The 26479-nt window shown below is 57.1% G+C and overlaps 1 protein-coding gene across 8 annotated transcripts in view; it reads left to right on the plus strand.

The window, feature by feature from the left end:
* TBC1D22A (TBC1 domain family member 22A) overlaps nt 1–26479 on the plus strand; it is a 584905-nt gene that overhangs the window by 208414 nt on the left and 350012 nt on the right. For all 8 annotated transcript variants that reach the window (XR_004300946.1, XR_004300945.1, XR_004300943.1 and 5 more), the window contains one exon: nt 13583–13710. Coding sequence is in view for 2 of the 8 variants with exons in the window: in XM_032416658.1 (XP_032272549.1) it covers nt 13583–13710 (128 nt within the window). In the remaining 6 variants the exon portion in view is untranslated. The remainder of the gene's footprint in view (nt 1–13582; nt 13711–26479) is intronic.

Here is a 26479-nt window from a genome sequence, read left to right on the forward strand (position 1 = left end):
CGGGAAGTGGGCGTTTCTCCATGATCTGGGGTAGGTTTTCAGTGCCAGAAACAGGGACAGATTCCTTCTGTCAGGGTGGGGTAAAGGGCCTCTTAGGTCTTTCAATATGCTGATGATGGATAGAACCCTCCCTGGAGTGTATCTTCTTTGATAAACTCGTCGTTTTAAATTGTGTTCTGGTTATTTTTTTAAAAAAATGGTGTGGAAGCTAAGTGCTTAGGTGACCTTTGGTCTCTTGTATATCCGCTGTTGTTCGTTTCACAGGTTCACTGTTGGTACCCCGCAGCTTTGGGCTTGTTCATAAATACCGGAACAGAGAGAGCGGAGCCGCCCGTGAGCACTGCCACGTCAGGGCAGAATCAGACTGTGTCCGCACGGCTGCTTCCCGCAGACCCCCGGGCGCTGGCAGGGGGCAGCAGACTGTGTCCCCCCGTTCCTGGGAGGCTCCGGTGCTGGGCAGGCCGGAGCGGGGCGCCCCCGGGGCCTCTGCCATCTGCTCCCAGGCGTGGCGATGAGGGTGGGCGTGGGCCGCTGTGGCTGGTGGTCCCACCCTTGTGGCCTGTGCAGCGCCTCCCCGCACCAGTGTTCTGGCTGCCGTCACAGGCGCTCATCGGTGGGGGAGGGGCCCTCAACCCGGGGGTGGTTTGGGGAGCTGGCCTCACCCCTATATTCTGTCTGCAGCAGCGGGCTGGCCGGGCCGGGCTGGGCTGCTTGCCTCCCAGCACCTGTCATGCCTCGGTCCGGTTCTGTCCTTCATTCCGGGGTCTCCATGAATGCGTGAAGACTCTGGGTCTGCTGTTGTCAGGGAATCTTGGGACACTTAGGAAGTGTCCACTTCAGATGAGGCGCTGAACGCTGTGTGAAGCATGGTGGGGATTAGGCCTTGGTTCTAGACTTGCTTGAACCGGGATGCAGATGGGTACAGCTTGGCGACATGCCTCTGTGTCTCCCGCTCGTGGGCTCTCATCGTCAGAAATGGCCTTGGCGGTGGGCTGAGGAGAGGGAGATGAGAATCCTGGGCCCCCGGGGCCCTACTCCCTCACTTGTTTTCTATCTGGAGGACTTGTGCATGCGGCATACTTCCATATCTCTCCTCCCTCCCCTCCCTCCTCCTCCTGGCTCTGTAGCACTTCCCTGCCAACAAGGGACGGTCTGGGCGCTCCTCAGACACAGTTTCTCAGCTGTGGTAGCGTCTCGGGTCGTGGCACAGGAGTCCGGGCGGGAGCAGGACCCGCGGCAGCCCCGCTTGACTGCCCTCTTGTCCTGGTCTGTGCCCCTGCTTTCCCGGTGCGTCCGTTCTAATGCGGCTGTGTTAGCCGTCAGAGGGGCTGCCCCATGAGCTGGGCACCTTGGCTGGGGCCCTTCTCTTCCCCGAGTTCCAGGGGACCTGCTGTTTCTCCAGCCCTATCTTGGACCAAGCGGCCTCTGGATCGGGACATGAATGACTTCACACATCAGCAGGTGTCTGTGAAATGACCTCTCTGTGCTAGGTCCTGGGTGTACAGGGATGCATTAGGCAGAGTGCTTTGTTGGGGAACTCTTATCCAATGAGACAGCAGATTGAGAGGGTAACTTAGTGCAGCGAGCTTCTCTAGTTACCCCGACGGAGTCGGAAGGGGCGGTCGGGGGGACGTCTTTGCGGAAGATGGACGTCGGCTCTGAGTCTTGCATAGGTGTTCGCTGTGGTGAGTGAAGGAAGGGTGGTCCATTTCTGGACCGGTGGGTGGCTGACTGAGCAGAGGGGGCAGTGTGGGAGGCCGTGGGGGAGACGGTGCAGGCAGGCTTATACGGCCCTGGAGAGCCAGCCTGCGGGCTTGCTCCCAGCCCTGCGCTCAGAGACAGGACATCACCCTGTGGCCTGGTAGGAGAGTTTGTGCCCCCGAAACCCTACAACACTGAGCACACCGCTGATGTGGGAGAAGAAGGGGGGCCTGGTCAGGACCTTGGCCCCTTCGTAAGCACTGTGGACAGGTTGTAGGTGGTAGAGGAATGTCCCGAGAACCGTGTCAGAATGTGGGGCGTTACGCCGACTTGGAGTGACCTGTTAGCTGTCCTTCCTGGTGCTGAATCAGAGCTGCAGTCCTTGAGTGCATGCTGTAGATTGAGCCCTGTTACTTCTAAATGTACACTTCAGGTTACAAACTAGTAGCTTTTAAAGTTTTTCAGTGAGACTACCTCTGCTCACCTATTTTTTTTCCTTGGTAAGAGTACGAGCCAGAATGGATACGTCATGCTTATACGTGTGGTTCAGTTTTACTCTATGACATACTCGTGTCTGTGTCCAAAGACGTAGAAGGAAGTGCCTTCTTTCCCTCAAAAACAAGTCAGTTCCCTCAACTAGATTCTGGTCTTCAGTAATGGCTTATGACAGGAGAATATCAGAGTCCTAGAACTTACTTTGGAAAGTGCTTTTTCCATAGGCACGCTGGGATCATCTGTCCCATCCATCTTCCCCTTTACTTCTTGATTAGCCTCTGGCATTTTGTCTCTCTCCCCTGATCCATCCATCCATCCATCCGTCCACCATTGGACTGTCCATCTCCATCAAGGTGTCCGTTAATCAGTGTGTCTCTCTCTCCATCTTTTCATCCACTCCTCTCTCACTTTTTTTTTTTTTTAAGATTTTATTTATTTGACAGAGAGAGAGCACACAAGCAGGGGGAGTGGGAGGCAGAGGGAGAAGCAGACTCCCCGCTGAGCAGGGAGCCCGATGTGGGGCTGGATCTCAGGATCCTGGGATCATGACCTGAATTGAAGGCAGACACTCAGCCGACTGAGTCACCCAGGCGCCCCTCATCCCTCCCACTTTCATGGAAAACTCTTACTGTCTTGCCCTTTGGGTCCTGGGTGTGGAAAGGAATTGGAAGGAGCCTGGTCAGTACGATCTCACAGTTTAATGGGCGAGCTGGCCATGCCAACCACGAAGGCCACTAAAAGTGCCGTCCGTCTTCTTACAGAAGTCTGCAGGTGGCCCAGCGGGGTGCTGAGGAAGGGGAGGTCAACTTCGGGGGGAGGTCAGAAGGGCTTCAGGTGGGTGGTGGTGCTTGAGCTCAGTTTCAAATGTGGGCATGCACAGACCTGCACACCAGCCCAGGCGTGGGAGTCACAGGTCATGGTCAGAACTCGGATGGGTATTTTCTTGGTAGCGTTCTCAGTCTTAAATGTGCCATGGTGGAGGGAATGCTTCTGGAGAGGCTCCTCATCTTCAGCTTCATTGCGGATTTGGGTCACATCAGGGCTTTCTTACTGCTGACGATATGATTTGCAAACTGTTTATCCGAGCTGTGTGCTTGTTTAGCTCAGAGCTTATTTCTTCTCTGCTTTCTGCACCATTTGAAAAAGGGCCTTGCCTCTTGGTTTGGAGGTTGGGTTCAGCAGAGCCTTCCTTTCCTGTCCTGACTCATAGCCATGGCTAGGTTACCGAGCTGGAATTGTGGGCAGCCCTGGCCCTCCTCCTCCCTGTCCTGCCGGAGAGGGGAACACAGGGGCTGGTGTGTTGTAGGCTGAGACGAGTTTGCTCCTGCCAGGGTAAGTGCAGTGAGTGAACGTGGTGGATGGGCCCTCCGGGGACTCCCAGGGAGCCGTGTCTGCTGGTATCCACACTCTTATGCAATTCCTGCTCCTGGGTTTGGGCGAATCCTATGGCTTGATGGACTATGGGGTGGTGGGCTATCAGCCCCGTGATTACATTACGTTATCTAAGACTCCATTTTAGCAGACTAGCTAGAGATTCTGCCTCTGCTCTTGGAGTAGGCGGCCACCCTGGAGAAGCTCACATGGCAAGGACGCGAGGCTGGCCTCCAGCTGATAGCCAGCAAAGCTGGGCCCTCGGCCATACACCTGCAGGGGCTGAATTCTGCCAACACCCTGGATTAACTTGGAGATGCGTGCTTCTTCGGTTGAGCCTCTGGATGAGAGTGCAGCCTTCATTGCAGCTTTGCAAAGCCCCGAGCGGTGGACCCAGCCATCCTGCCTGGACTCAGAGCCATGGGGGCCGTGAGATAACAAATTCATGGTGGTTATTTGTTATACAGAATCAGAAAACTAATGAATGAAGGACAAATAATGCCCTTGAGCCCCCCGCCTTTCCCTGCAGGGCCCTCACTCCTGCCTGGCTCTGCTCACCACCCTCACAGGTACATTTCCCGTTGCACCCTCTGTCGGTGGGCTCGGTGAGCCCAGAGACATCCCCCCTTCCTGGGGGTGGGGTGGGGCTTACTGCTTCCTCAACTGTAGATCAGGCCTGGCCCACCCTGCCCATCCAATCTTGGGACCTGAGCTGCGGCCTCTTCATCAGTGCCCTCACCATGTCCCCATCTAGAAGCCCGTATGGGTGTTGGGTGGGGCGGAGCCAAGAGCCAGGCTCCCTCCAGCTCCCGTCTGTCTGGTCTGGTGTCCCGCCTCCTCCAGTGTCCAGGCCGCTGCTGTGGACCATCAGCACCTCCGTGCTCCCTGGGGAGCCCAGGGAATCGCTCTGTCAGCTGTGCTCTTTTCTAATAAATCAGGTTGGTTGTTGCTTCCTGATATGAAAACAGGCGTTTGTTGAGAAGCTCATGAGCACATCTGCAAAGTGAGAATGATTTAACGCCTCGTCGCTTCAATTCTGGGTGGCTGTGGAAGAACTTGTATTTTAGATAATGTTAACTGTCAAAAAAATATGCCTTAATACCTCTCTAAAGATGGGAGGATAGTGTGTCGTGGTGTCAGATAGATCCTGTTTTCTCCCGTCCTGCCGGGAGCCTTAATTTCTCTCCCTGCGTGTGTAGGCTGGGTCCTGCGTGTGCGCGGTGGCGTCTGTGCCCCAAGGCCCGCGAGTGGCTGGGCTCCGGCCGTTCCCTGCCGCTCTGCACTGACCCCATTAGGCTCTCCTGCTCGGGGCCAGTGGTTAGCAGGCTTGTGGGTGTGACCCACCTTCACCGCCACCCTCATGTGCAGCGTGTAAGAAGGTAGCAGTCGCATGGCGTGACCTTGATGTTCAAACCAGCCTTGGAGCAGTTATTTTGGGAGAATGTATTTGGAGTTTGGCCTCTGCCCTGATGTCTTTCTGGATCGCTGCCTCAGGACCATTTGATGGTGGCGGGAGTATTCGTTCGTACCCCCAGTGGGTGTGCAGTTCTGCCGCTAACCCCTCGGAGGGGGTGTCAGACCCACAGGTTAAGGGCTGGCTCAGTTCTCCACCAGACTGCCCCACTTCAGACGCCAGCCGCACCTCCATGGTCCCCAGGCCGGCCTGCACTTCTGTCCAAGTTCCCATAAATTCAGCAGTTCCTGTGGCTCCCTTAGGTTCGATGATCTGCTAGAATGGCTCACAGAGCTCAGGAAGGCACCATACTTACCATTATGGTTTTATCATGAAGGGTACAGATCAGGAGACCCAGCCAAAATAAGAGAGGCATAGGATGGGGTTGGGAAGGGTCTGGGCCTGTAGAGGGTCCCTTCTCCCCATGGGGTCAGGGCATATTGCCCTCCCCGCCCCGCATCCTTGCCCCTTCACCACCAGCCGGAAAGCTCTCCTGGGTCTGGCTGTCCAGAGTGTATCAGGTTCCCTCACATGGGCACCGTTGGATTGTGGGCCCTGTGTTGGACTCAGTCTCCAGCTCCTCTCTTCTCCCTGACACCTGGCAGCTGAGGGTCCCAGGCAGTCCCCATCCTGACCCTGCTGAACCTCCTCTGCACTCACCAGAACCTCCCTCGTTAGCACAACAGGGACAGCCCGCCCTGGGGGAAGTCCGAGGACTTAGAGCCTCCCTCCCAGGAAGAGGGCAGAGACCAGTCTCCTTCTTTATTACGGAACAAGGAGGTCTCCCTGACCAGGCCCGTGGTCCAGAGTCATTGCAGAACGGCGCATCTGCGGTGTTTGATGTTACAGAGGCGCTTCTGGGAAGCAGCTTTGTTGGTTCTCATTGAGCTTCTGTGTGCTCCTCCTTGCTCATGGAGGATGAGGAAGGTGTGGAGCGGTCGTCCTGTGGGACCCGCTGCGATCCTAGGTTCTTGGCACAGGATGGGGGCGGGGGGTTGGGTTTTCTCTCCTTACACCATCAGCACATTCCTAAGATTGGTGTTAAATTGTCTAAATAAATCTCACTTCCTATTGATTTCCATTACAATTTCCAAGGTAAAAAATGTTTTTTTGAAGATCCTTATTGAAATGCAGCAGCATATATTAATGAGAGAAATGGTTTCCTGAGGAAGCACATGGTGCACGGCAATACCGGTCAGCTGCCCCCGATGCCAGGCCTGCCGTGGGGCCAGATTTTCCTCCCCAAGTCCCCCTTGCGTACCTGTGCTGTAGCGCCGGCCCAGGTGGGCCCTTCCGGGCATCCCACCCACGCCCTCCGGCCACACGCGGGGCAGTGGCTACCCTTTCTTGGTGGTGGCTGCCGCCATGCCAGGAACTTTCCTGAGAGAGCATGCTTTTCAGGGGTGGAGGACCTCAGGGCACGGAGAGCCAGCAAGAACTTTCCAGAAGCTGACCTGGGATTTGAGTCCAGGCTCTCCTGACTCTAAACTGGAGGTCTTAGCACTCTTCCTTAGTGTCTGGCCCACCCTTAGTAGGCTCGCCCACTGCCTGAGGGAGAAGACGGGCCAGCAGCCAGACTCAGGCCATGGCCTCCTCACTGCCCCTGATGTGGGGCTGGCAGGACGGTTTGCCTGCAGGGATTTGCGGGGAGAGTGGAATTGTAGGTCCTGGGTTCTGCTCTATTTCCTCACTTCCCCCAACTGCCCACCCTGTCCCCTTCCAGCTCAGACTCCCTGTTCCTTCGGGGCACCTCTGTGGGTGTCTGTAGTGGGGAGCCCTAGACCTCCCCTTCATGGAGATGGCTGTGCCCCTGCGCCCCCGATACAGCGAGGCCCGGGTCCTCTGGCCCATGGATGCAGCTGGGCCCTGTGTCCGTGTGGGCCTGACTCTTTTCCAGCTATCTTCCTCTAAACCGGGAGGGTGGGTGAGCCCAGACAAGGGGCTTCTCGCTGCAAAGAGGCCCATGTTCACTGTCAGGGGGCTCTTGTTTTGTTCCTTTTTTATCTCTTTAACTGATAGAGAATTCAATCTTCCTCCCAAATCAAAGCCTATTCACGCCTTGCCCGGCAGAAGTGTGATGTATTCATGTCTGTTCTCGGCTTTGTGGAGGGGTTCTGAACGGTGTTCTTTGTCAGGTATCTGAGTGTGAGCAATTATGCTCCCTCTTTGGGCAAATAAATCTAAGTAGTGTCTGCCCTGCATAAGCAGTATGTGTTTTTTATGCCAAGTCAATGGGATCCATGTTTTTTTCCTCTTTAGCATAAATCCTGGGACACGGTGTGTTTGCATAATGTATTTTTATTTTTAATCAAGGAGACAAGATGTTTCAGTGGAAGTTTCAATCTGTAGATCTGCCGTTTAAAGTTCTGAGAAAAGTGTCCAGCAACATTGTGGTGGCCTCTGTGCGTGTGGATGTGACAGGATGTGACCTTCCTGGGGACGCTGAGGCGATGGCAGTGCTCTAGCCTGCCACGGAGGGCTTTGTGAAAGGAGTCTTTTCAGCCTGAAAGATGACAATAATTACATCTGCCTGCTCATTCATTATATGTACACTCTTATTCCCAGGGAAATGGAAAATTTCAAATTCAGAATTACTGCTAACCAAATTACCTTTATCAGTGAAAGAGCATCTGCTCACAATTACTTAGAAAATAGGAAAAATGAAGCTTTTCAACATATACGTTTGCAGCCCTGATGTCTATAAATTGAAAGTAATGTGTCGAGTTTAGTTGGCCATTTTTCCACACATTCTAACCAGGAGGCAGCCCCGCCAGGAGTCCTGCATGGCCGAGGGGGGCTGGGAGCGCTGGCGCGCCCACTTTGTAACTCTCCACCACTTACTTTCGGACAAGCCACCTCCGCGTGAGGGACAGGAGCCCCTGCGGGCCTGAGTGTGCCAGGGTGGCCCGGCTGCGGGTGCCTCGTCTCGGCTCACATCTGGGGCTCGGAGCCCCGCCACAGGGACGGGGGAGGGGGCTGGCCTTCTCAGCGCCTCTCAGGAGCTCCCAGGTCCCCACTGGGCAGAGAAGGCTGGGCGCGCGGGGCACACAGGGTCGCTTAATCTGATGAAACAGACAACTGTGAGACTCAAGGTTGAATTTTCTGTCTCTCCTCCCAGTTGCTGGGCTGTTGGAAGGCAGGCTGCAGGCCTTGTCTGCCCTGTAGTGTCCTCTCCCAGGCAGCCCGGGTACGTGGGGTGGGGGTGGGGGGTGAGGGGCTGATAAATTTTCCCTGAAACAGTTGATGGGTGAGGAGCCTTTGCTCTGGAAGGACTTCGCCTGTGTCCTCGTGGGATCAGCGGGGCGTCGGGTTTCTGGTCATTCCCGCAGCCCATGCCTTCCCACATGGGCCGGGCCTTGCTCTGCAGAGGGCAATCGCCGTGCCCCCGGGGCTGGTACCCAGACACACAGGGCGAGGCCCTGCGCCCATGTAGCAGTGTGGGGTCCCTTCAGACACGGCGAGGGGCAGTCCTGTGTCCAGTCCACTGCCACCTGGCCTGTACCCGTGGACACTTTACCCAGCCTGCCGCACCGCACAGGCAGAGGGTGGACGTGTCCCCAGGGCAGGGTCCTGCAGGGCTGGCCCCTTCAGGAAGGGCGCTGGTCATCACGCTCTGGCTGGGATGGGCTCCTTCCGGCCAAGCCTGAGGCAGGAGCCGCCTCTGTCTGCATCTCGTGGGGAGGGGCTGAGAATTCCCCTGTCCCTGTGCCCCCTGCTGCTGGGGCCTCAGGTGGGACTCACTGTAGAAGAGAAAGGCTTAATTTTTACGGTTTCCTTAGGTTACTTCAGTGATAGATGTTCCAGAAATGTGTTTAATTTTCCAAATCTTTTCACTCACCAATTTACATTAGAAAGGTGACTCATGCCTCCCAACATGTTTTTAGAGCTGTTTCCCCAGTTTGTCAACTGGTGAGCTTGTCCTTCGCCGGCTGGAGGCGCCACAGAGCACGGGCCTGGTTGGGGAGGCCGTGGCTGTTCTGTCCTTAACTCCTGTGGGCAGCTCGCTTCCCCGGCTTTCGTCCTGTCCACATGTCCTGAGAGCGTCTGGCTCTGGCCATTGTTCTCCCTAAGTGATGTGCCGAGCATGGACTCCATGCTGGGCTGGGCTCCGTGTCTGCCTGTGGGCCCAGACAACGTCCCCCATCCCGCAGGAGGCTGGGGTCCAGGGGAAGACCCGCTGGTGGTACCCCAGGGAGAGCCTGGATGACGGCCCCTCATCAGTGCCCTGGGCTTGCTGGTCCCTCAGCTAACAATCCGTGGTGTTACTGGGCAGGAGCAGAGGATGGGAAGCAGTGGAAAACATAACTTGAATCCACATTAGTAAACTCGGAGTCAGCATTTCCTTCCCGACTGTTAAAATGTGACCCACCCACTGCTGTCGTTGATGGGGTTTGGCTGTGCCAGGCCCACAGGGTGGCTGGACTGGGACGGGTGGGCTGGCTGCTGTGCTGGGGGAGGCTCCAGCCCTGGGGTCTGCTTGCGCCGGGGGGCGATGCGCTGGCATGGCTGAGCTGGCCCCGTAGAGCGGCGGGCTGGGGTGACCAGCAGGACCAGGGGCCTCCAGCCGGGGCCAGCCGCCTGTCCCGGGAGCCGCCCCTGTGCTGGCCTGCCTCCGTCCTGGGCTGTTTTCAGGCAGTGGTCCTGTCTGCCCAGCTGTCGCCCGTGTTCCAGCCTGTTCTTCCCCAAGCTGCCAACGCAGGGAAGTTACCCTACTTTTCCTGTGTGAAGGAGGCTTCTTCAGTAAAATCAGAAATTTTCTGAACTGCCTGTTTTCAAGTGTTCTCATGTTTGAATTTCACGCTAAGCAGAGCACTCGAGTCAGTGCCCTGGGCCGGGCCGGAGACTGACTGCCCACTGGTGGGGCTTCTGCCCTTGAGCTGCGGGCAAAGGTCAGGCCTGGATGGAGGGCCACTCAGGGGAACTCTCCAGAGGCTTAGTTTTGTAGCTGCTGATAATTGCAGGCTGGAAATCATTCTTCAGTTCCTACAGAGAACACAGCGTCCCATTGCATTGCTGAGAACGCTCCTCCGTATTGCACTCTGGGGGACAGAAGCAGAGAAGGAAGACTGGGCGTTTGGGGCTTTGCTCATTCCTGGTGCCGGTCACCCATTTTCTCTGTGCATTCACGTGCTCCTTCCCTCACTCGTCATCTGACAGACACTTGCGAGGCACCTGGTGTCCAGCAGGAGGTACACAGCTGACTTGCCCACAGCACCTGCCCCAGGGTGAAGCCCAGGACGCCGGGCGAAAGGCTGGACTCGAGGTGTTTGTAGCAGCAAGAAGAGGGGCAGGCTGACGGCACAGGGAGTTTAGGGAGCTCTCTAGGTGTTTGGCACGTGACTGGCTCTGCCCTGGAAGGGACAGGGAGGCCCAGGTGGAAGGCTGGAGTGTGAGCGACACCAGGTGGTTGGGTATGGACGGGGTGTCGTCTGGCACCCGGTGCCACCGGCGGGTGACACACGTGGGCGTGTTGGGGGACTGAGGGCTGAGGATGAGATGCATTCTTAGCGTTCCAGTTTTCTCAAACTGTGGGCCATTTATGGGACCCTCACAACATCTTGAGTGGAACCTCTGGAGGTGTTAGGTGCTCCCGAGATGATGGGCCAGCGTCACAGGGACAGGTTGCCCCCTCCTGCCTGGGGGCTCTTGTCTGTGCAAAGCTGTGTGTCTCAGTTCTGCCGGGGACTGCTGCCGGGAGGCCCCACCTAGCGCCATGCCGTCGACAGACTCCTGGCCTCTTTACGCTCCACTAGAGCAAGTGGGAACTTCTCTTTGGTAGTGAAATTAAGTTTAATAAAAAATAATTGTATTTAATAAAACATAAGTTGCTTAGAAGAACACGGTTAGGTAGACCACAGTGTGGCCCCACCTGTGGGTTGTACCCACCCTGCCCCGTGTGCAGAACTTCTGGAATGGGGACCCTGTGTGAGAGGCTGGAGTCCTGTTGTCCTCTGTCTCTCAGGGCCCCTGGGAGGGGTTCCCCGCACATCAGAATCTTCCGGAGGGCTGACTAAACACACATTCTCAGACCCCACCTGAAAGATTTTGATGGAGAAAGTCGAGATGAGCCTGAGAACCTGTGTTCTTAAGCCCTTGAGATGAGGGTGCTGCCAGCCCAGTGTGGGGACCACTGAGGTCAGCCCCCGCGGCACCCTGTTGTCAGGCCGGCCTGCCCCTGAGCTGGCCTTGTGCTTCCCTGGGCCCTGAGCTCCTCGAGGGCCTCTCACCTGTGTTTACCCAGTGCCCCAGGACAGGGGGACGGGCCCTAGTCTGCGGGCCGGGGGCGCGGAAGATGGAGCTCCAAGGGGCCCAGTGCAAAGAAGACATTTTGTTGAAAACTTAGGTCTTATCCTAAAAATTAATGATGATGATTGACTTCGTAATGCTTATTTATTTGGTTTTACTATAAGAATAGCTTTCAGATTTCTGAGGGTGATCTGTTCTTACTGCCTACCGTGACTCCTTTTGCTTCCAGCTGACTCCAGCCTTGATAGAACGTGGCTCCCTGGTTCACGCTCCATTCCAGCCCCTGTGCACAGAAATGTTCTCCTCCTTAGACTTTCACAGGGAGGACAAATGGGATTGGTAATGCGGAAATGCAAGAGTCTTCCTTCAAGCTTGCATGGGCTTGAGCCAGAACCCCTCAGTCAAGCAAAAACAAAACAAGCTCCCCTCCGCTGGCATGTGAATTACCCCTCTGGGGAGAGGGCCCCTGCCCATAGGAGCTGAATACCCTGGGAGAACAGACACCAGCCAGAGGAGCCCCCACTGCCAGGCCTTCCCTTTCTGCCTGCTTCCTGGCCTCGGCACCCTGGGCCCAGGCCTGCCCTATGCTGCACCCGGAGCCCTCGGTCCCTACGTTTGTCCCTGAAGAGGAAGCACATGGTGGGCCTTGGGGCGTTTGGGGTCTTCCCACTGCCTCATCCCTCTAGCCTCCTCCCTGGCATCGTGCTCCCAGCTGGCTGCAGGGGCTCAGAGATGAGCCTGTGTGCTTCTTCTCAGCCCCGTGTCATTAGTCACTGTCTTGTTGTGATGGGTCTTACAGTGTGTTGCTGGGTCTGCCGCACCACGTGGCCCAGCTGTTCCCCCACCCCCGGCCTGCACGTGTCCTGCCCTGCCTGCCACGTCGAGGGTGCCCAGGCGTGTTTGTCACGCTCAGCCGCGGACAGTGGTGGCTTGGGGTGGGGTGTCGTAGAAGAGCCAGTGAAGGAACTGGCTCCAGTCGTGGGGACCAGAGCTGTCCGGAGCTTTTCTGTGGCCCGCCTTCCTCCTGTGGACGAGAGCACCCCGCCAGGTGGACCGTAAGCCAGAGTGACTGGAAGGTGCAGCGGGTCTTAGGACAGGGTCCTCCCGCCCCTCACACCCCCCTCCTCTGTGCTTGGTGGTCAGGCTCTGCAGTACTTCAGGTTACCGGGAACATGAGTAAAAACAAACCAGTAAGCAACAAAACACTCATGCTTGTTTATTTGCTAGTTCTAGAACTTTCTTTGGGAGAGCTGGAAAACCTGTAAGCTTTTTTCAGGGTCACTTCTCAGGGCTCTCAGGGCTGGTCACAGGGGAAGGTAAGCCCCAGAGAGAAGGAACTTGCATGTAACTCAGGAGCTCACAGAAAAGATGTGTGTGGAAAGAGTGCTTTTAGCAGCGCTTGGTGGACCCTGATTCAACACAGTCACATGGGAAGGTTCCGGTTCCAAGTCAGGACCCGTTCGGCAGTATTTGCTTGTCTTATGAAACAGCACGGAGTGGGTCTTCACAGGGCAGAATGCTAGGAAGTAGCAGGGTCACCACGATCCCCAGAATCTTTGCTTCCTGCAGAGGCACCTCCAGGATTTATAGACTGGAGCTCATGGAGCTCTGGAGCCTGCCCCCCAGGTTGCTAAGCACCCAGCAGAGAGGTCTGGGGGCCGGGAGCACAGGGGACCTCAGCTGCGGAGCCCGTTGCAGCGGGATGGGGAGGAGCCGCTCGTGGCCAGTGGGAGATCGAGCGCCAGGGAAATGATGGTTCTTCTGAGAGGTCAGCTCTCCTCTCTGGAGGCCAGCCCCAAACCTGGAATCCAGAGGCACCCAGCCTAGGGCCCAGGGCCGTGTCCCACTCGCCCGCTCACTGGCCAGGTCCGGGAGCAGGTGGGGAATTCCCCCCTGATGAGCTTGAGGTCGTTTTGGGAGCTGGTGAGCTCTCCCTCTCTCTGTCCAAGCCCCTCCTGGGACTGCAGCCCGTGCCTGGTGGACTTGCCTGGGGCGGGAGAGCGCTCACTGCATGTCCCGGAGCCTCCGCTGGCCTCACAGACCAGTTTATCACCCGAGAGGCAGGAGTGGTCCTGCCCCTCTTACCGGGGTGGGGCGCACACATGACCCGGGGAGCCACCCTCGCCACTGTTCCCGTCATGGCCACCGCTGCCGCTCCCTTTCCAGAGGAAGAGTCGATCTGAACTCTTTTAATGGAGGTGACTTCTTCGCTCCCTGGGGACGTTGCTTGGGCGTCTGGTGGTTGGAGTGGGTGGTTCCCGGCGGAACCCCAGGGGCTCTCCCTCACAGCCTCGGGGCCTGTGTTTGTCTCGCCAGAGCAAGTCCACCGGCACCTGGACCGGCACGAGGTGAGGTACCTGCAGTTTGCCTTCCGCTGGATGAACAACCTGCTGATGCGGGAAGTGCCCCTGCCCTGCACCATCCGCCTGTGGGACACCTACCAGGTGAGCTGCCCCTGCGCCCCGCGGCCTCCTGCCGAGCCCGGCCCGGGCCCGCTGGCTGTCTGCCTGCACGGCGGCCGCCCAGGGCAGAGTCTTTCCTGGTGTTCTTGTCAGCTGAGTAGAAGTAGCACCGGGAAGAAGGACTTCCTGTCGTTCTGTTTGTAGCTGAATTTCGTTCCGACCGTGTGGTGCCAGCATCCCCGGGGCTCACGGACAATTTACATTTCGTCGGGGTCCTAGGGGCGCGGTGGGGGATGCTTGTAACTCGGCACACGTGTGCGCCGCAGCTGCCAGAAACATTCACGCTCAGGACTCACACGTTGTCTGTTCTGAGTTACTTATAATAAAGATTTTTTTAAAAAATCACTGACAAATTCAGTGCAATATGAAATTTTCTCCTCTCCACCGATTTTGATGAAATTCATTTCTTCTGGAGATTGAGTTTTCTGGAACAAACCACCTTTGTTCCCCCGAGTGTCCCATTGCTTATTCTAGCACCTTTTCATTTTGCTGGAGATGTTTGCTGAAGCTGAGGCTGCACCGCGGGGCTTACACGCCGCTTTTCATCATCCCTCGCAGATAGTGGGAGCCTTACGTGGGACGGAGAGTGGAGGCCTGCGGAGGCTGCTTTCTGCACTCCGAGAGGCAGGGTTTTTGCCTTCGCGGGCTCTGGACCAGGAAAGGGAGCACCGGGCGGCGCCTTCTGTGTAGGGCAGCGTAAGTCCCCGCCGTGGGGCTGGCCTCCGGTGTGGGAGCCCTGCACGTGGACGTCCACGGCCCCTGCACCCGCCGTTGTCTGACTCTGAGCTTGTGGTCATGGGAGTCAGCTAGAGCAGCAACCCGAAGTTCTGTTCCTGACGGTGGTCCTTGTGTCCTGCGTGGGCTCGGGGGTGTTTTGTGGTTCTGAAGCCCTGTGCTTTGACTTTGCTTTCCGTTTTTGCGGCTTGCTTATTCTAATAATATTCATTACAGAAATTATGACGACTCAGTTCCGACGATCCATCCAGATCCCCCACTTTGGTTTTGCTTTTCTAAGTACTTAGCAATTACAGAATTTCTGGCCACTGACATTTGCTGGGACATAAAGCCTTCCCTGGGCTGTTTGGTGAAAGTGGCCATCAGCCTGGTGCTATTAACTGGGTCTCGGTAGCGATGTAGGAAACAAACTTAATATCCCGTGACGTGGGAACGCTCTCCGTTTGTGATGGGTTAGGCTGTCGAAGACCCTGGCCCCCTCATTAAACACACAGTTCCTTGTAATGCTCTCCCCATTACAGATAAATTAGGTATGAAGTCCCTCGCATTGTGAGGAGCCAGACAATGGATCTGTGTGCCCACGGTCCTGCACCACTTCGCTAAAACTCCTAATAGGTATTAAAACTTTAAGCACAGTAGTGGCATCTTTATTGCGTTAATTTTCCTGAAATTAAATTTTGTCATGAATTGACTCATTTGTACCACGGACTCATTCTTGAACTGACAGTACCCTGGTCATAAACCTTTTCGTATCCTAAAAGTTGGGGGTATTTCTATTTTACAGGCCCAAGTAACCATGAAATTGTATTACATCTTTTGGCAATGAAAATACACAGTAATCACAGGATGGCATTCGGGTGATTACTCTCCCCTAAACTGGGATGTTTACCAGCTGGGCCATTACAGGTGTTTCCAAAGCTCTTGAACCCCTTGGATGTAGCTTGAAGCTGTCTGGGGGCATGTGCCCACCAAGGGTTTTGGAGAGCAGCTACTCCGGCCCCGGCTCCCAACTAGGTCGTGGCATGAAGATGAATGAGGTGCATCATCACAGTCGTGACAGCAGACATTTAAGAAGCCCAGACGATCCAGCAAGAGCCCGTGCTTCAGGGAGATGGCCCCTGCTCCCGGGGCATGTTGCACATTCATTCTAAGCGGGACAGCTGGAGTGGGCGGTGCGGCTCCTGGGGAGCCTCGGCCGTGCGAACCGGTGCCAGGCCTCCAGGACTCGGCCACCAGCTTTGCGCTTGGCTCCCTGTCCCTGGGCTGTAGGGTGCATCCTGCCCTTCACCCATCGCACGGATGCGCATTACCTCCAGCAGGAGAGACCCCTGGGCTTGTTCTCTGCCCTCACTGTGGTCCCAGCACAGAGGTGCTGTTGGCTCCCTCTGGCCTCTCCTCCCGGCGGCGTGACAGTGGAGGGGGACAGCAGCATGCCGGCCCTCGGCCTCCAGCTGAGCAGAAGTTCCTTCCCTGAGTGCGCTTCCGTCCCAGTGGGACAGACGCAGGACTGTAGAGAAATGAGCCCCTGGCAAATGCAAGGCTCCTGTTAGGTCGGGGTGTTTGCTGTGGAGAAAACAGTGAGGAGCAGGGAGCCGGGTATGAGGGAGAGTGAGGGGAAGTGGCGTGCTCAGATTGTCCTGCCAGACGGAGGGGAAGAGCCCAGATCCCACAGGGGGCTGGACCTGCAGTCCTCCTGGTGCCAGGGGAGCTGAGGCAGTGACGTGCAGGGCATGACCTGGGCGTCGGGAGCTGCCGTAATCCCTTGGGGATCACGTCCCGTGGGCCTAGGGATGGCTGTTTTGTCGAGGTCTGAGCTGGGACCTGAGTGGGGGCTGGAGAGAGCCCCGTGAACATCCAGGGAGAGAAGGTTTGGGACAGAGGGCGTGGCACATCAAGAGTAAGCACTGTCCCCTGCTCCTCGGGCCCCTCCTTGCAGCAGCAGAATCCTGGGGAGGGCGCAGAGGTCGTTGTCTGCCTTTCCCCCACCATTTCCCGTGGTTGCTCTTTAGTCCGGAGGCCCGTGGAAGCCCCTCGTCTGGCAGGTCCTGGGACAGAAGCTGCCGTTGTGTCTGAGCCTGGCTGCTTGACCTCCCGAGATTATGGGAGAGGATGTGCCTTGTGCCCTGTTGACGAGGGGTTCCTAACCCTCGAGACGCAGTCTGGGGTGAGTTCTGCCTCCCTGTGATGGGGTGTCCACCAGAAGGGACCTTGCCGGGGAGGAGACGGGCCCAGAGGGGTTGGCAAACAGGTTTCCCCAAGGGCACAGACTGAGGCCAAGTTTCTGGATTGTAATTCCTTTGTGGTAAATGGCATTAGAACGTCATTCAGCTCGGGATTGCTTTAGCTACTCGGGGTCTTTGGTGGTTCCATATGAATTTTAGGTTTGCTTTTCTATTTCTGTGAAAAATGTCATTGGAATTTTGATGGAGATTGCGCTGAGTCTGCAGGCGGCTTTGGGTGGTGTGGGCCTTTTGCACTATTAATTCATCCGGTCCGCGAGCACAGGACATCTTTCCGTTTGTTTGTCTCATCCTCGGTTCTGTTCATCAGTGCTTCAGTTTCCAGCGTGCAGGCCTGTCACCTCCGTGGTTGGATTTACTAAGTATTTTATTCTTTTCGAGCCACTTGTCCATGGGATAGTTCCCTATAGTTCACTCTTAGGATAGAAAAATGCAAGTGATTTTTGTGTATTGTTGTTTAACTTGCAACTTTACTGAATTTGTTTATTCCAAGGAAATGAGATCAGTATCCCAAGAGGCACATGCACCCCCATGTTCATTGCAGCATTATTCACGATGGCCAGGACATGGGAGTGACCCAGTGTGGGTGTGTAAGCATATGCAGGTGCAGGGGGAACTGGCCAGGGTGCGAGGGGCAGGGAGGGGAGGAGAGGAAGCCCTGGCATGCACGGAGCCAGTGGGAGGGATTCTGGAGCAGCACGTGCAGTAGCAGGTTCTAGGGTGATGGAAGTGCCCAGTGGGGTAGCCTGTGGTCATAGTGGCTTATTCGACGTTGAAAAATGTGATTGAGGACCTGAAGTTTTAATTTTAATTTATTTAAATTTAAATTGAATAGGCCCACACAGTGAGTGGTTGCCTTATGTGGAATGCAGCTCTGGGAAGGCAGTGGTGGGGTCAGTGGGTCATGGTGGGGAGCGGGCAGCTCTGCTTGGAAGGCCCATGTGCACGGGGGCACAGTGCCCTGGCCGTTGATGGCTGTAGACAGGTGCACTTTGGGTGGGGTGGGCTGACCTCAGCTTGCGTTGAGGTGACCCCCCATCTTCTGAGTAGTGTGGCTGTGAAGGGGAGAGGGAGGGGGATGGGGTGGGAGGGGGACGGAGGGCTGGTTGCTGGTTGTGCAGTGGGCAGTTCTGAGAATTTCCAAGCTCATGGAGTTGCCATTGGTGCAGTGGGGAAAGCTCTCTGGGTGGTGGGGACGTTGCCGCGGGCTGGGGTCCCTTCCTCCCCAGGGTCCTGCGAGGCTGATTCAGAAGTGAGTGTGCCGCCGGGGCGTGTCCTGAAATGAACACCACCTACAGCTTTCTGAAGGGAAATGGAAGAGCTGGGTCCCTAGGGGAAAGTCAGGGCTCTGCCTGGTGCTTGGGGAGTGAGCTGCTGCAGAGCTGGCCCTTGGGTGGGGGGTGTGTTCTGGTGAATGCCACCTTCCCCCTGCCTTGTCCAGCACCGCCCAGTCTCGTGGACACATGTGGGGACCCGTGTGCGGGCCTCTACGAAGGGCTCCTGTCCTCCATCCTGAGGCTAGGGACGGCTTTGGTAAATGGGGGTGGTGCCGACGGAGCCCGTGGAGGCCTTACGCTTCCTACAACCTGGTGATTTTGTTTTAAGAAAAGGAAAAATTTCCTGCTGCCAGGTGAGTATTGTAAGATGACTTCATTTGGCTTAAGGCATTTATTAAATTCCTTCCTCGTGTTATCAGAGGCCACCTGAATTCTAATGAGGACACTTCCACTCTCCATACCCCAAAGAGCATCTTCAGTCACACTCTCCACGGGCCTGGCGGTAAATCACGGGAGATGGACTGCTGAGCTCACCTTTGGATCTGGTCGTTTGCACACCGTCTGTCTGAGGTCCTGACCTCCTGAGGCAGGGCCGCTGTGCCCGGATGCTCAGGGCTGACTGCGGGTGCACGAGGCCGGTGGCCCCAGGCCCCTGGTACACACGTGTTCGGGGGAGTGGCGAGAGGGCCGCCCGCCCCTAGGGTGTTGCTGCTCCAGTAAAGCGCTGAATGGTCCACCTGCGGCCAAATGGAGCTGGGTCCTTCCAGGAAGGCATCCGTGTGCAGCAGACGTCTCTGTGGCCTTCCGGACTCTGGCTGCATGGCCTCTCCACCCTAGCTCAGCGCTGTCCTTGGAGCCCGGGGCAGGGCGTTTCCTGAAGCTCGTGTTGTGGGACCGTGTGGGGATCCGGTGCAGTGTTTCCAGTCTCGGACCAGCAGCCGTCCCCAGTACAGGGCTCGTCAGTCACTGCGGAGGCTTGGGCATCGCAGAGCCTCAGCCCTTGGCTAACGCCCTACTCCCCTCCCGTGCGCCACATCATTGACGCAGCTGCTTCCTGTGGACACGCTGGGGCTCCCGGGCCCCGCGTTGGACTGCAGTGAGAATGGGCTCCGGGCCTGCGTCCCTCTGGGCAGCAGGAGGGACGCTGGCTGGCTCACGGTGTTCTCGAGCCCTGCAGTAGAGCTGTGGTGCGCCCAGCTCCTCTGGACTTCCGTGGGCTGGCTTTGCCCTTTCTGAGGCACGGCCCCACGTTGCACAGGCCCTGGGGGTGCCGGCCGGGGCAGCGGGCGGGAGTCAGGATCCCTGCATGTCCACTGCTGAGTGGGGGCTGCCACAGACCCCTGGATGCTGAGGTCGCTCTGATCGGGAAACAGCCAAGTTTGCTGCGGGGAGCAAAGCTTCATGGCACCTGGTCCTTTTGCAGCATTTTAGGTGAAATCTCTCCAGTTTTTTCACTTTCCTGCTACTTGGCCAGTGCCACCTTTGCTGTCCCTGGAGAGGGTGCATCAGAGGTTGTGAGCAGCGGGGCCTCCCTGTGCTTCAGAGGACTTGTCCGCACCTCTGGGGAAGAGCCTGATGGTTCAGTCAGGGCATGTTTGCTGAGCACCTGTTCTGGGCCTGGCCCTGGTCTCAGCCCTGGGGACACAGCAATGGAAGATGGGGGCCCTGACCTCAAAGAGCCCACATGCCAGCAAGAGAGCCCGGCCGTTCCCGCACGTCTCTGCAGAAGAAGGTGCACCGGGACGTGTGGTCCCCGGGGCTGCCCAGCCAGTGGGCAGGGAGGCCATGGCGGGTCTCCGAAGGAGATCCTGGCAGCAAAAGCTTCTAGCGGAGAGTCTTGGGGAAGGAGTCCCGAGAGCCCCGGCCGGGATGGAGCAGGAGGAAGGCTGCCAGGAACGAGGGCGGGTGGGCAGCGGATGTGCAGGACCTGGCATGTGGAGGAGGGCCCCGAGGCTGTTGCCATGCTCCAGGCAGGGGACAGCCGTGGCTTGGTCACAAATGGTCACTGTGGGGCCGGTGAGAAGATGCTGGATTTGCAATAACCAGGCAATGTGTGTGATTGTACCTGATGCCAAGGATGTGTATCTGGGGATCACCTATATCCATCCGTCTGTTCACCCACTCGTCCACCTTCTACAACGTGATCCCTGGTCTGTGTGGGGCCCGACATAGGCCTTGGCTCCCTCCAGATGCCCGAGGTGGCATCCCTGCTCCGAGGTGTCCAGTGTCTGCTGTGGGAGGTAGACCTGTGGCTGTTATGGGAGGCGCCAGTGGTGACAAGTAGGGGACTTGGGGCATCTCACTCTGTCCAGGGGTGTTGAGGGCTTCCCAGAGGACATTTCAGCAGGACCTTGAGCTGAGGACAGGCCTGGGCCAGAGCCAGATGCCAGGAAGTGTTTGCCGAGGGAAAGAACGTGGTTTGGCCTGAAGGAAGAGTGAGTTTGGAGGCTGAAAAGGCAGGTGGGCACACCTGCTCTGCGGGGGGTGTGGTGGGCATGGCTGCGTCGGGGTATTTGGGGCAGAGCGGGGGCCATGGGCAGTGGGTGGCCTGGCTGGTGGGGGGCAGGTCCAGGCCCACGGTCTCAGCTACCAGGCTGGGTGCTCCCAGTGTATTTCCTGCCCCGGGTTGCCCCCACAGCTCCCACCCTTTGTCCCAGGGGTCCTTCTGGATCTCTTCTCCCAGCTCCCCTGCCGGCTGCGCTGTAACCGCAGGAATGTCACTGGCCACCCTGGGTGGGGTGGAGAGCACCCTCTGAGTGCGGCCCTGTGGGAGCTCTGCTCGGGCGGCAGGTGAGAGCCGCGCGGCGCTCCCGAACCTTCAGGTGCTGCAGTGCCGATGTGCCGTGAATCGGGGGTGTTGAAGCTGATGGACTGGGTTAATCTAATAAAACTGGAGAAGCAGGTCTCCCTACAACATACTTTTTCATAAGCCCATTAAGATTTGAGGTCGTAAGCTTTTCATGTCTGCCCTCCTACGGGAGCAGGCGTAGATCACTGTCAGCTGCGCCAGGATTTAGAAATGAGAATATTCAGCAAGACTGTGCTCACTGCTGATAGCTTTGCAGGGAGGTCTCCACTCTTTCAGAGTGGCAATAAAGTCAGTGTCCTGGGGATTCAGAAGTAGTATTTAAAGAAGTATCTAGAATGTCCTTACCAACTCTAAGACTTTCATTCATATTTCAATCAGGTTGGGTTTTATCAGAGCTTATTCAGGGCTTGGACCCAAGGGGAAGACGCCTTCCCTCTGCAGGCCTGGTTTGTTGCAGCACAGTTGGCCAGGTGTATGGGGCCCAGTCTGGTCCAGGTGCTTCCTGGGAACAAGTGACGTTCTGGATGGGGGCTTGGGACACCTGTCAGCTTCCACACAGTCGCTGACAGGGGCAGTAATCTCCTGCTTTTGTAGGTAAAATTCTGAGTTGTCCTTGGAGCAAGAAGAGAAAGTTGCTCGACATTTTAGTCTCTGAGTTCTAAATTTGTAACAGATAAAATCTTTATTTCTGGGAAGTTACGTGAGGAGGGACTGTCCAATGCATCTACCCAGCATCAGGCCGGATAGGGCAGCTCCTGTGGACAGCCACTCGTTCGCTGCCGGAAAGAGCTATTGCAAAATGACAGTCGGGCCTGGCGCTGGGATGAGGGACAGTTCCTGGTTAGAAGCGGCTCAGCAGGGCGGAGTGCACGCTGTGGGCTGGGAGAGCCGGGACCCGCAAATTTGAGAACCAGCCGGGGGCTTTGCGTGACGCAGTGGAAATCAGCAGTGGTGTGGCCTCTCCAGAGTCCCCAGGTGTCAGCAGGTTCTCTGACGTCTGAGAGGCCCCAGCTCCTTCCGAGCCATGAAGGGGACGGCGGCTCACCGAGCACCATGCTACTCCATCTTTGCCCCAGCTCTGCACGTCTTGTCACTTCTTTCTGGGGGACCATGGACCCCTGGGTCCTGGCAGGCTGTGGAGTCCTTGGGACAGACCCCTTAGTTCCTGAGTGCCCGGTTGGGATGCACACGGGCATGACCAGGAATGCTTGTTGCATGAATCCGTCACACAGACCAGCGAGGAGGGTGCTCCCACCTGCCGTGAAGAGTGAGGAGGGAGGAGGTGAGCTGGGGAGAGACGCCTGGGGACACGATGCTGCCTGTGTCCAGGGTCCGGGCCTGGTGTTGGCATCGGACTTGGTCTTTGTGGCTCTGGCGGAGGAACTGGAATACGTGGGTAGAAATGACGGGGCTTAATCAGCGTCTTCCTGCTGGAGCCGAGGCCGTCATAGGCACGGGTGCCCCGGCCTTGTCCAGGTTCTAGTTCACGAGGAGCCAGAGAGCCGGAGAGCAGTGGCCGGGGCCCTGCAGCCCTGAGCCAGGTCCGCACGTCCCCAGAGCCGGGCTGCTGGACCCCTGGCTGGGAGTCTGAGTGACAAAGCTGGAGGCCTCACACAAGGTCACACCGCGGGTAATGGCTCGTCACGGCTTTACTGAGCTCTGAGGTGATATATTCATGAATATTTTATCTTTAGTGTGACCTTAAACAGCCTAACTTCTTTAGGCCTCTGGACAGAAGGTTCAAGGAAACCAGGGGCTGTTAGAGGACACCCACGGGAGGCCTGGCGTCATCTGCCGCGTGAGGGAGGGCTGTGTGCTCCTGGGGCGGCCGGTGAGGACGGTGGGGGTCGGGCCCCCCAGCCCCGGGCAGGGTGGGGGTCTGCTCCACACGCGCACAGGAGGCCAGGCCTGCACTCGCTCAGCGCACAGCCCGCTCTGCAGTGAATGTGACGTGTTAGAGACACACAGGAAGCTCGTCACCAGCGCGGCACGTCGCCGTCCCCAGGGCTGCGGTGGTCGCTTGCGCGGGGCGTGTGCTCGCCTGCCTCCAGGGGCCCCGGGGGAGCTGGGCCGGGAGAGCGGAGAGAGGAAAGCCGGAGGCAGGGCAGGGACCGAGATGAGCGGCCACACAGTGAGGAGACGTGGTGCTGCTGCTGTCCACAGGACTGTGGGACAGACGCTCGGGAGGCCCGTCCGCTCAGCCGGCTGGCGGTTTGCAGACCATCCTGTTTGTAGGATGTGGAGTGTGGACATCATGTTGGCTGGGTCGTTACAGTCTCTCTCAGCATCTGGGCTCTAGAAGAAGGGCGTGTGGGGGAGGAGGCTGTTCCGCCGGCTGGTCATCAGCTCTGCGGGGTCCTGGGGTGGGTTCCCTGGGCCATGCCTTGCTTCAGCTCTGCCCACCCTTTACTGCAAAATCTGCTGATTCCCTTTGCTCACTTGTCCCCAGGAGGACCTCTATTCAGAACCCCGGGCTTCGTTCCAGCCTGGTGGCCATGGTGGAGTTCACCTGGTGGTGGGGGGCTAGCTGGATTTCCTCTGTGGAAGTGGGTTGAAGGCAGAAGGAAGGACTCGTTCATTGGTCCCTTATATGAAAGGACTGTTGTCAACCCAAAGGAAGAAAGAAAGAACAAGAAAACAGTGAGAGGAGGTCCCCACGGAGTCTTCCCCGAGCTGCCCTGACAGGAATGGTTCGTCTGGGGGCTGTCTCCCTGAGGGTAGGTGCACAGGGAACCCCTTTATTGGTGAGCACTTCCTGAGGTCAGCCTAGGCCGGAGCAGGATTGCCCTGGACAAGGACAGATGTCGTCATGATCTGGGGGCGGGTGGTGTTGGCTCTCTGCTGGCCCTCAGTTACAGCACAGATAAGGGCCTGACTCCTCTGTGCTACCAAGGTGGGCGTCCTACAGTGGGACCAGCGAGGGGCCCGGGGCCTGGACTTGTTCCAAGCATGTCCGGTTACTCTGCCTCTTGCTGAGGTCGTGCCTCAGTGGCTGTGCCCTTGGTCACAGAGGCCTCCTTACCAGGCAGAGGGCAAAGTGTAAAGGGCAAAGGGCAGGTAGACTTGGCATGGTGGACATTCATCATGGGGGCAGGCAGAGGCACTGGGACACCTCCCTCCACCCCTGCCCCTCCTGGCTCGTGTCCGGACTCCATGCCCCCGCAGCACCGCTCACATGCACGGGGACGCTGGACTAAAATTGTGGGCTGCCCCCCCAACCTGGGAATGCCCTGGATGGGGTGGGATGGGGGCAGTTTAGTGCCCCCAGTGCGGGGGTGGCACCGTCGCGGGTGGGGACGCCCCGTGCTGGGGTGCAGAGAGCTCCTGCCATCAGAGCTGTCCGTGCAGGGGTGCCCGTCTTGTCCACGTGTGTTCTGGATTTATAGACTCTTCTTTTGAGGTCCAGCATCCCCAGTAATTGCCTTCTTTTCTGCGTGCTCTGGAAGAAATTCAAAAAGCAAAAGTTAACCTAAGAATCGCTTTTAGGAGCTTGGCCTGGTGTGTCCCAAGCGTGGGATGTATTCTCAAGGTTTCCAGTCCAATTTTCTGTGACCTTTTGTTAATGACCATGAGGAGAAGGCGGCCATCTGCCCAGGTCCCTGTCGTGACCACTCAGAGCTGCGGCGGGGTTCGGCTCCCTCCTGCGTCCTTTGGGACCAGGCTTTGTGCTACTAGGACTGTGTCCTGGGCTGGCCCCTGGCTTCCTGTCACTGTGTGAGGATTGAGATTTCCATGTGTGAACCTCCCAGCTCTTTGGCAGACCTGAATTACAGGCCGTGAGCTGGGCTTGCTGCGCCCCAGCGTGCCCCGGGCTGGTGCTGCTCGAGGAGCGCGGTTCAGGTCCAGTGGGCCCCTTCACCACTTGCTGCAAAACTGCCATACTCTGACTTCCCCGGGAGGGAGAGGATGTGGTGGAAACTTTAGAGGAGAGGGGACCCCTCCCCCAGACCATCTCCAACCCAACACAAGTAGCCCCTGTGGAAGAGCGTTAGTGTTTCTGTTGCACTCCGTCTGCAGCGTCTTAAACACGATGACCCGGCAGCACATTCCGTGTTTACCCCCTGCGTTCGTCACGCTGTCCCATCGCGGTGTTTCACGGTCTTTATAGCCACCGGGTAAGCGGTTGTGGGATGCCCTGCCCGGCGGCCACACTACAGTCTGCCTCACGGTGGTGGGCGGTCTCGCCATGTGATCATCACCGTGCTGGGATCGCGTGGTGCGTAAAGCTGCTTCTGTCCCCATCGTCCCTGAAAACAGATTTGCAGGAGTGGGTTACGGGGTGAACGGGTACCACTGTTTCCAAGGTACTGTAGATATATTGGGACCAGCCCGGAGCGAGAGGGATATTTTCTTCACCCTTGTCATCACCAAGCATTTTAACTAACATTGTTTTTCTTGATTCAACTGAGAAATAGATGGTAAGATCTTGATTCTATATTTATTTCCGTGGTTGCTGTTAAATTTCTAAAGTTTTGTGCATATTTAGTGGCTGGCTGTGCAACATTTTAAGATAACCTTTTACTTCATCCATCCACAGTTTCTCCGTGGAACATTTTTAAGCTCTCGAGGTCAGATGAGTGTATCCGTGGCTATAGCGTGCGTTCGTCTGGAACCTCAGCTGTGACCTGTAGGGTTCCAGGTGGTGAGTGGCATCTAGAGAAGGCCACGTTCCTTGCTCTCTGGTTGCTCGTAGTCTGTCCAAAATACAAAGTGGCTCCAGAGACAGTTCCTAAGGACAGAGAGAGACGTGTGGGGGTTTAAGACGGGAAGAAGGTGCTCTGGGTAGGGGCTCGGGATGTGACAAGAAGAGCAGGCTGGATCGATGGGGTGAAGTGAAAGGTAATCCTTCGAGGAGAGAGGTGGTGAGGATGGCCCGGGGCAAGTGTGTGGCCCCCCCCGCCCCCGGATATGGTCGGGCAAGTTGTGCGGGGAGGCAGGGGGTCTGTGTGGGGGCCTTCTCCTCCTCCCTGCGCTGTGGCTTATCACAGAAGAGTCGGGGTGAGGGGCGCGGAGAGGAGTTCCATCTTGGCCTCAGCAGAAAATCCTGGTGATCTTGCTCAGTTGTAATCTACAAGCCTGCATCCGGACTAGAGCAGAGTCCCATAGAATTACATTTCATCATGGAAGGTGCTAGGTTATTGTGTAATTTCAGATGATTCCAGTTTTAAATCTTTGTCACGCTTTTCGTATTTCCAGATGCACACATTTGGAAAACATTCTCTTTCAGGCCTTGAAAACCATTTTAAGTTTGGAGACTGTGGTCCTTAGCTTTCCCCGCCGTCTCCCCTGGACCTCTGTTGGTGCTGACCTGGTTCTGTGCTCCTGCCCGGAGCCACTCTCCCTGTAGGTGTGGTTGAGGGGAGCTGGGACCCAGAGCTACTCTTCTGTCCGAGAGGCTCACCTTCCCGTGCCGGTGTGAAGGCTCCCGTGCAGGCTCCCCTGGTGTGTTCAGGGGCCCGTGCCAGGGGCCTGGCGCTGTGCTCGGCTGCAGGGGAGCAGATCCTGGAAAAGGAGGTTGCCCTTGATGATGGAGCAGGCAAGCCCTGCCGGGGGAGTCTCTTCTAAAGTAGGGCTGGAAGGCATAGGGAGGAGGAATTCATCCACTTCCTCATCAGAGGAACAGGGACTTTCTGACCTTGTCAGCCAGCTGCTGTCTGTGGGCCTGGACTCTGTCCTCGCCACGGCGACCG

Source organism: Phoca vitulina, unplaced genomic scaffold (assembly GCF_004348235.1).
Source record: "Phoca vitulina isolate PV1807 unplaced genomic scaffold, GSC_HSeal_1.0 scaffold19, whole genome shotgun sequence".
Classification (NCBI taxonomy): Eukaryota; Metazoa; Chordata; class Mammalia; order Carnivora; family Phocidae; genus Phoca; species Phoca vitulina.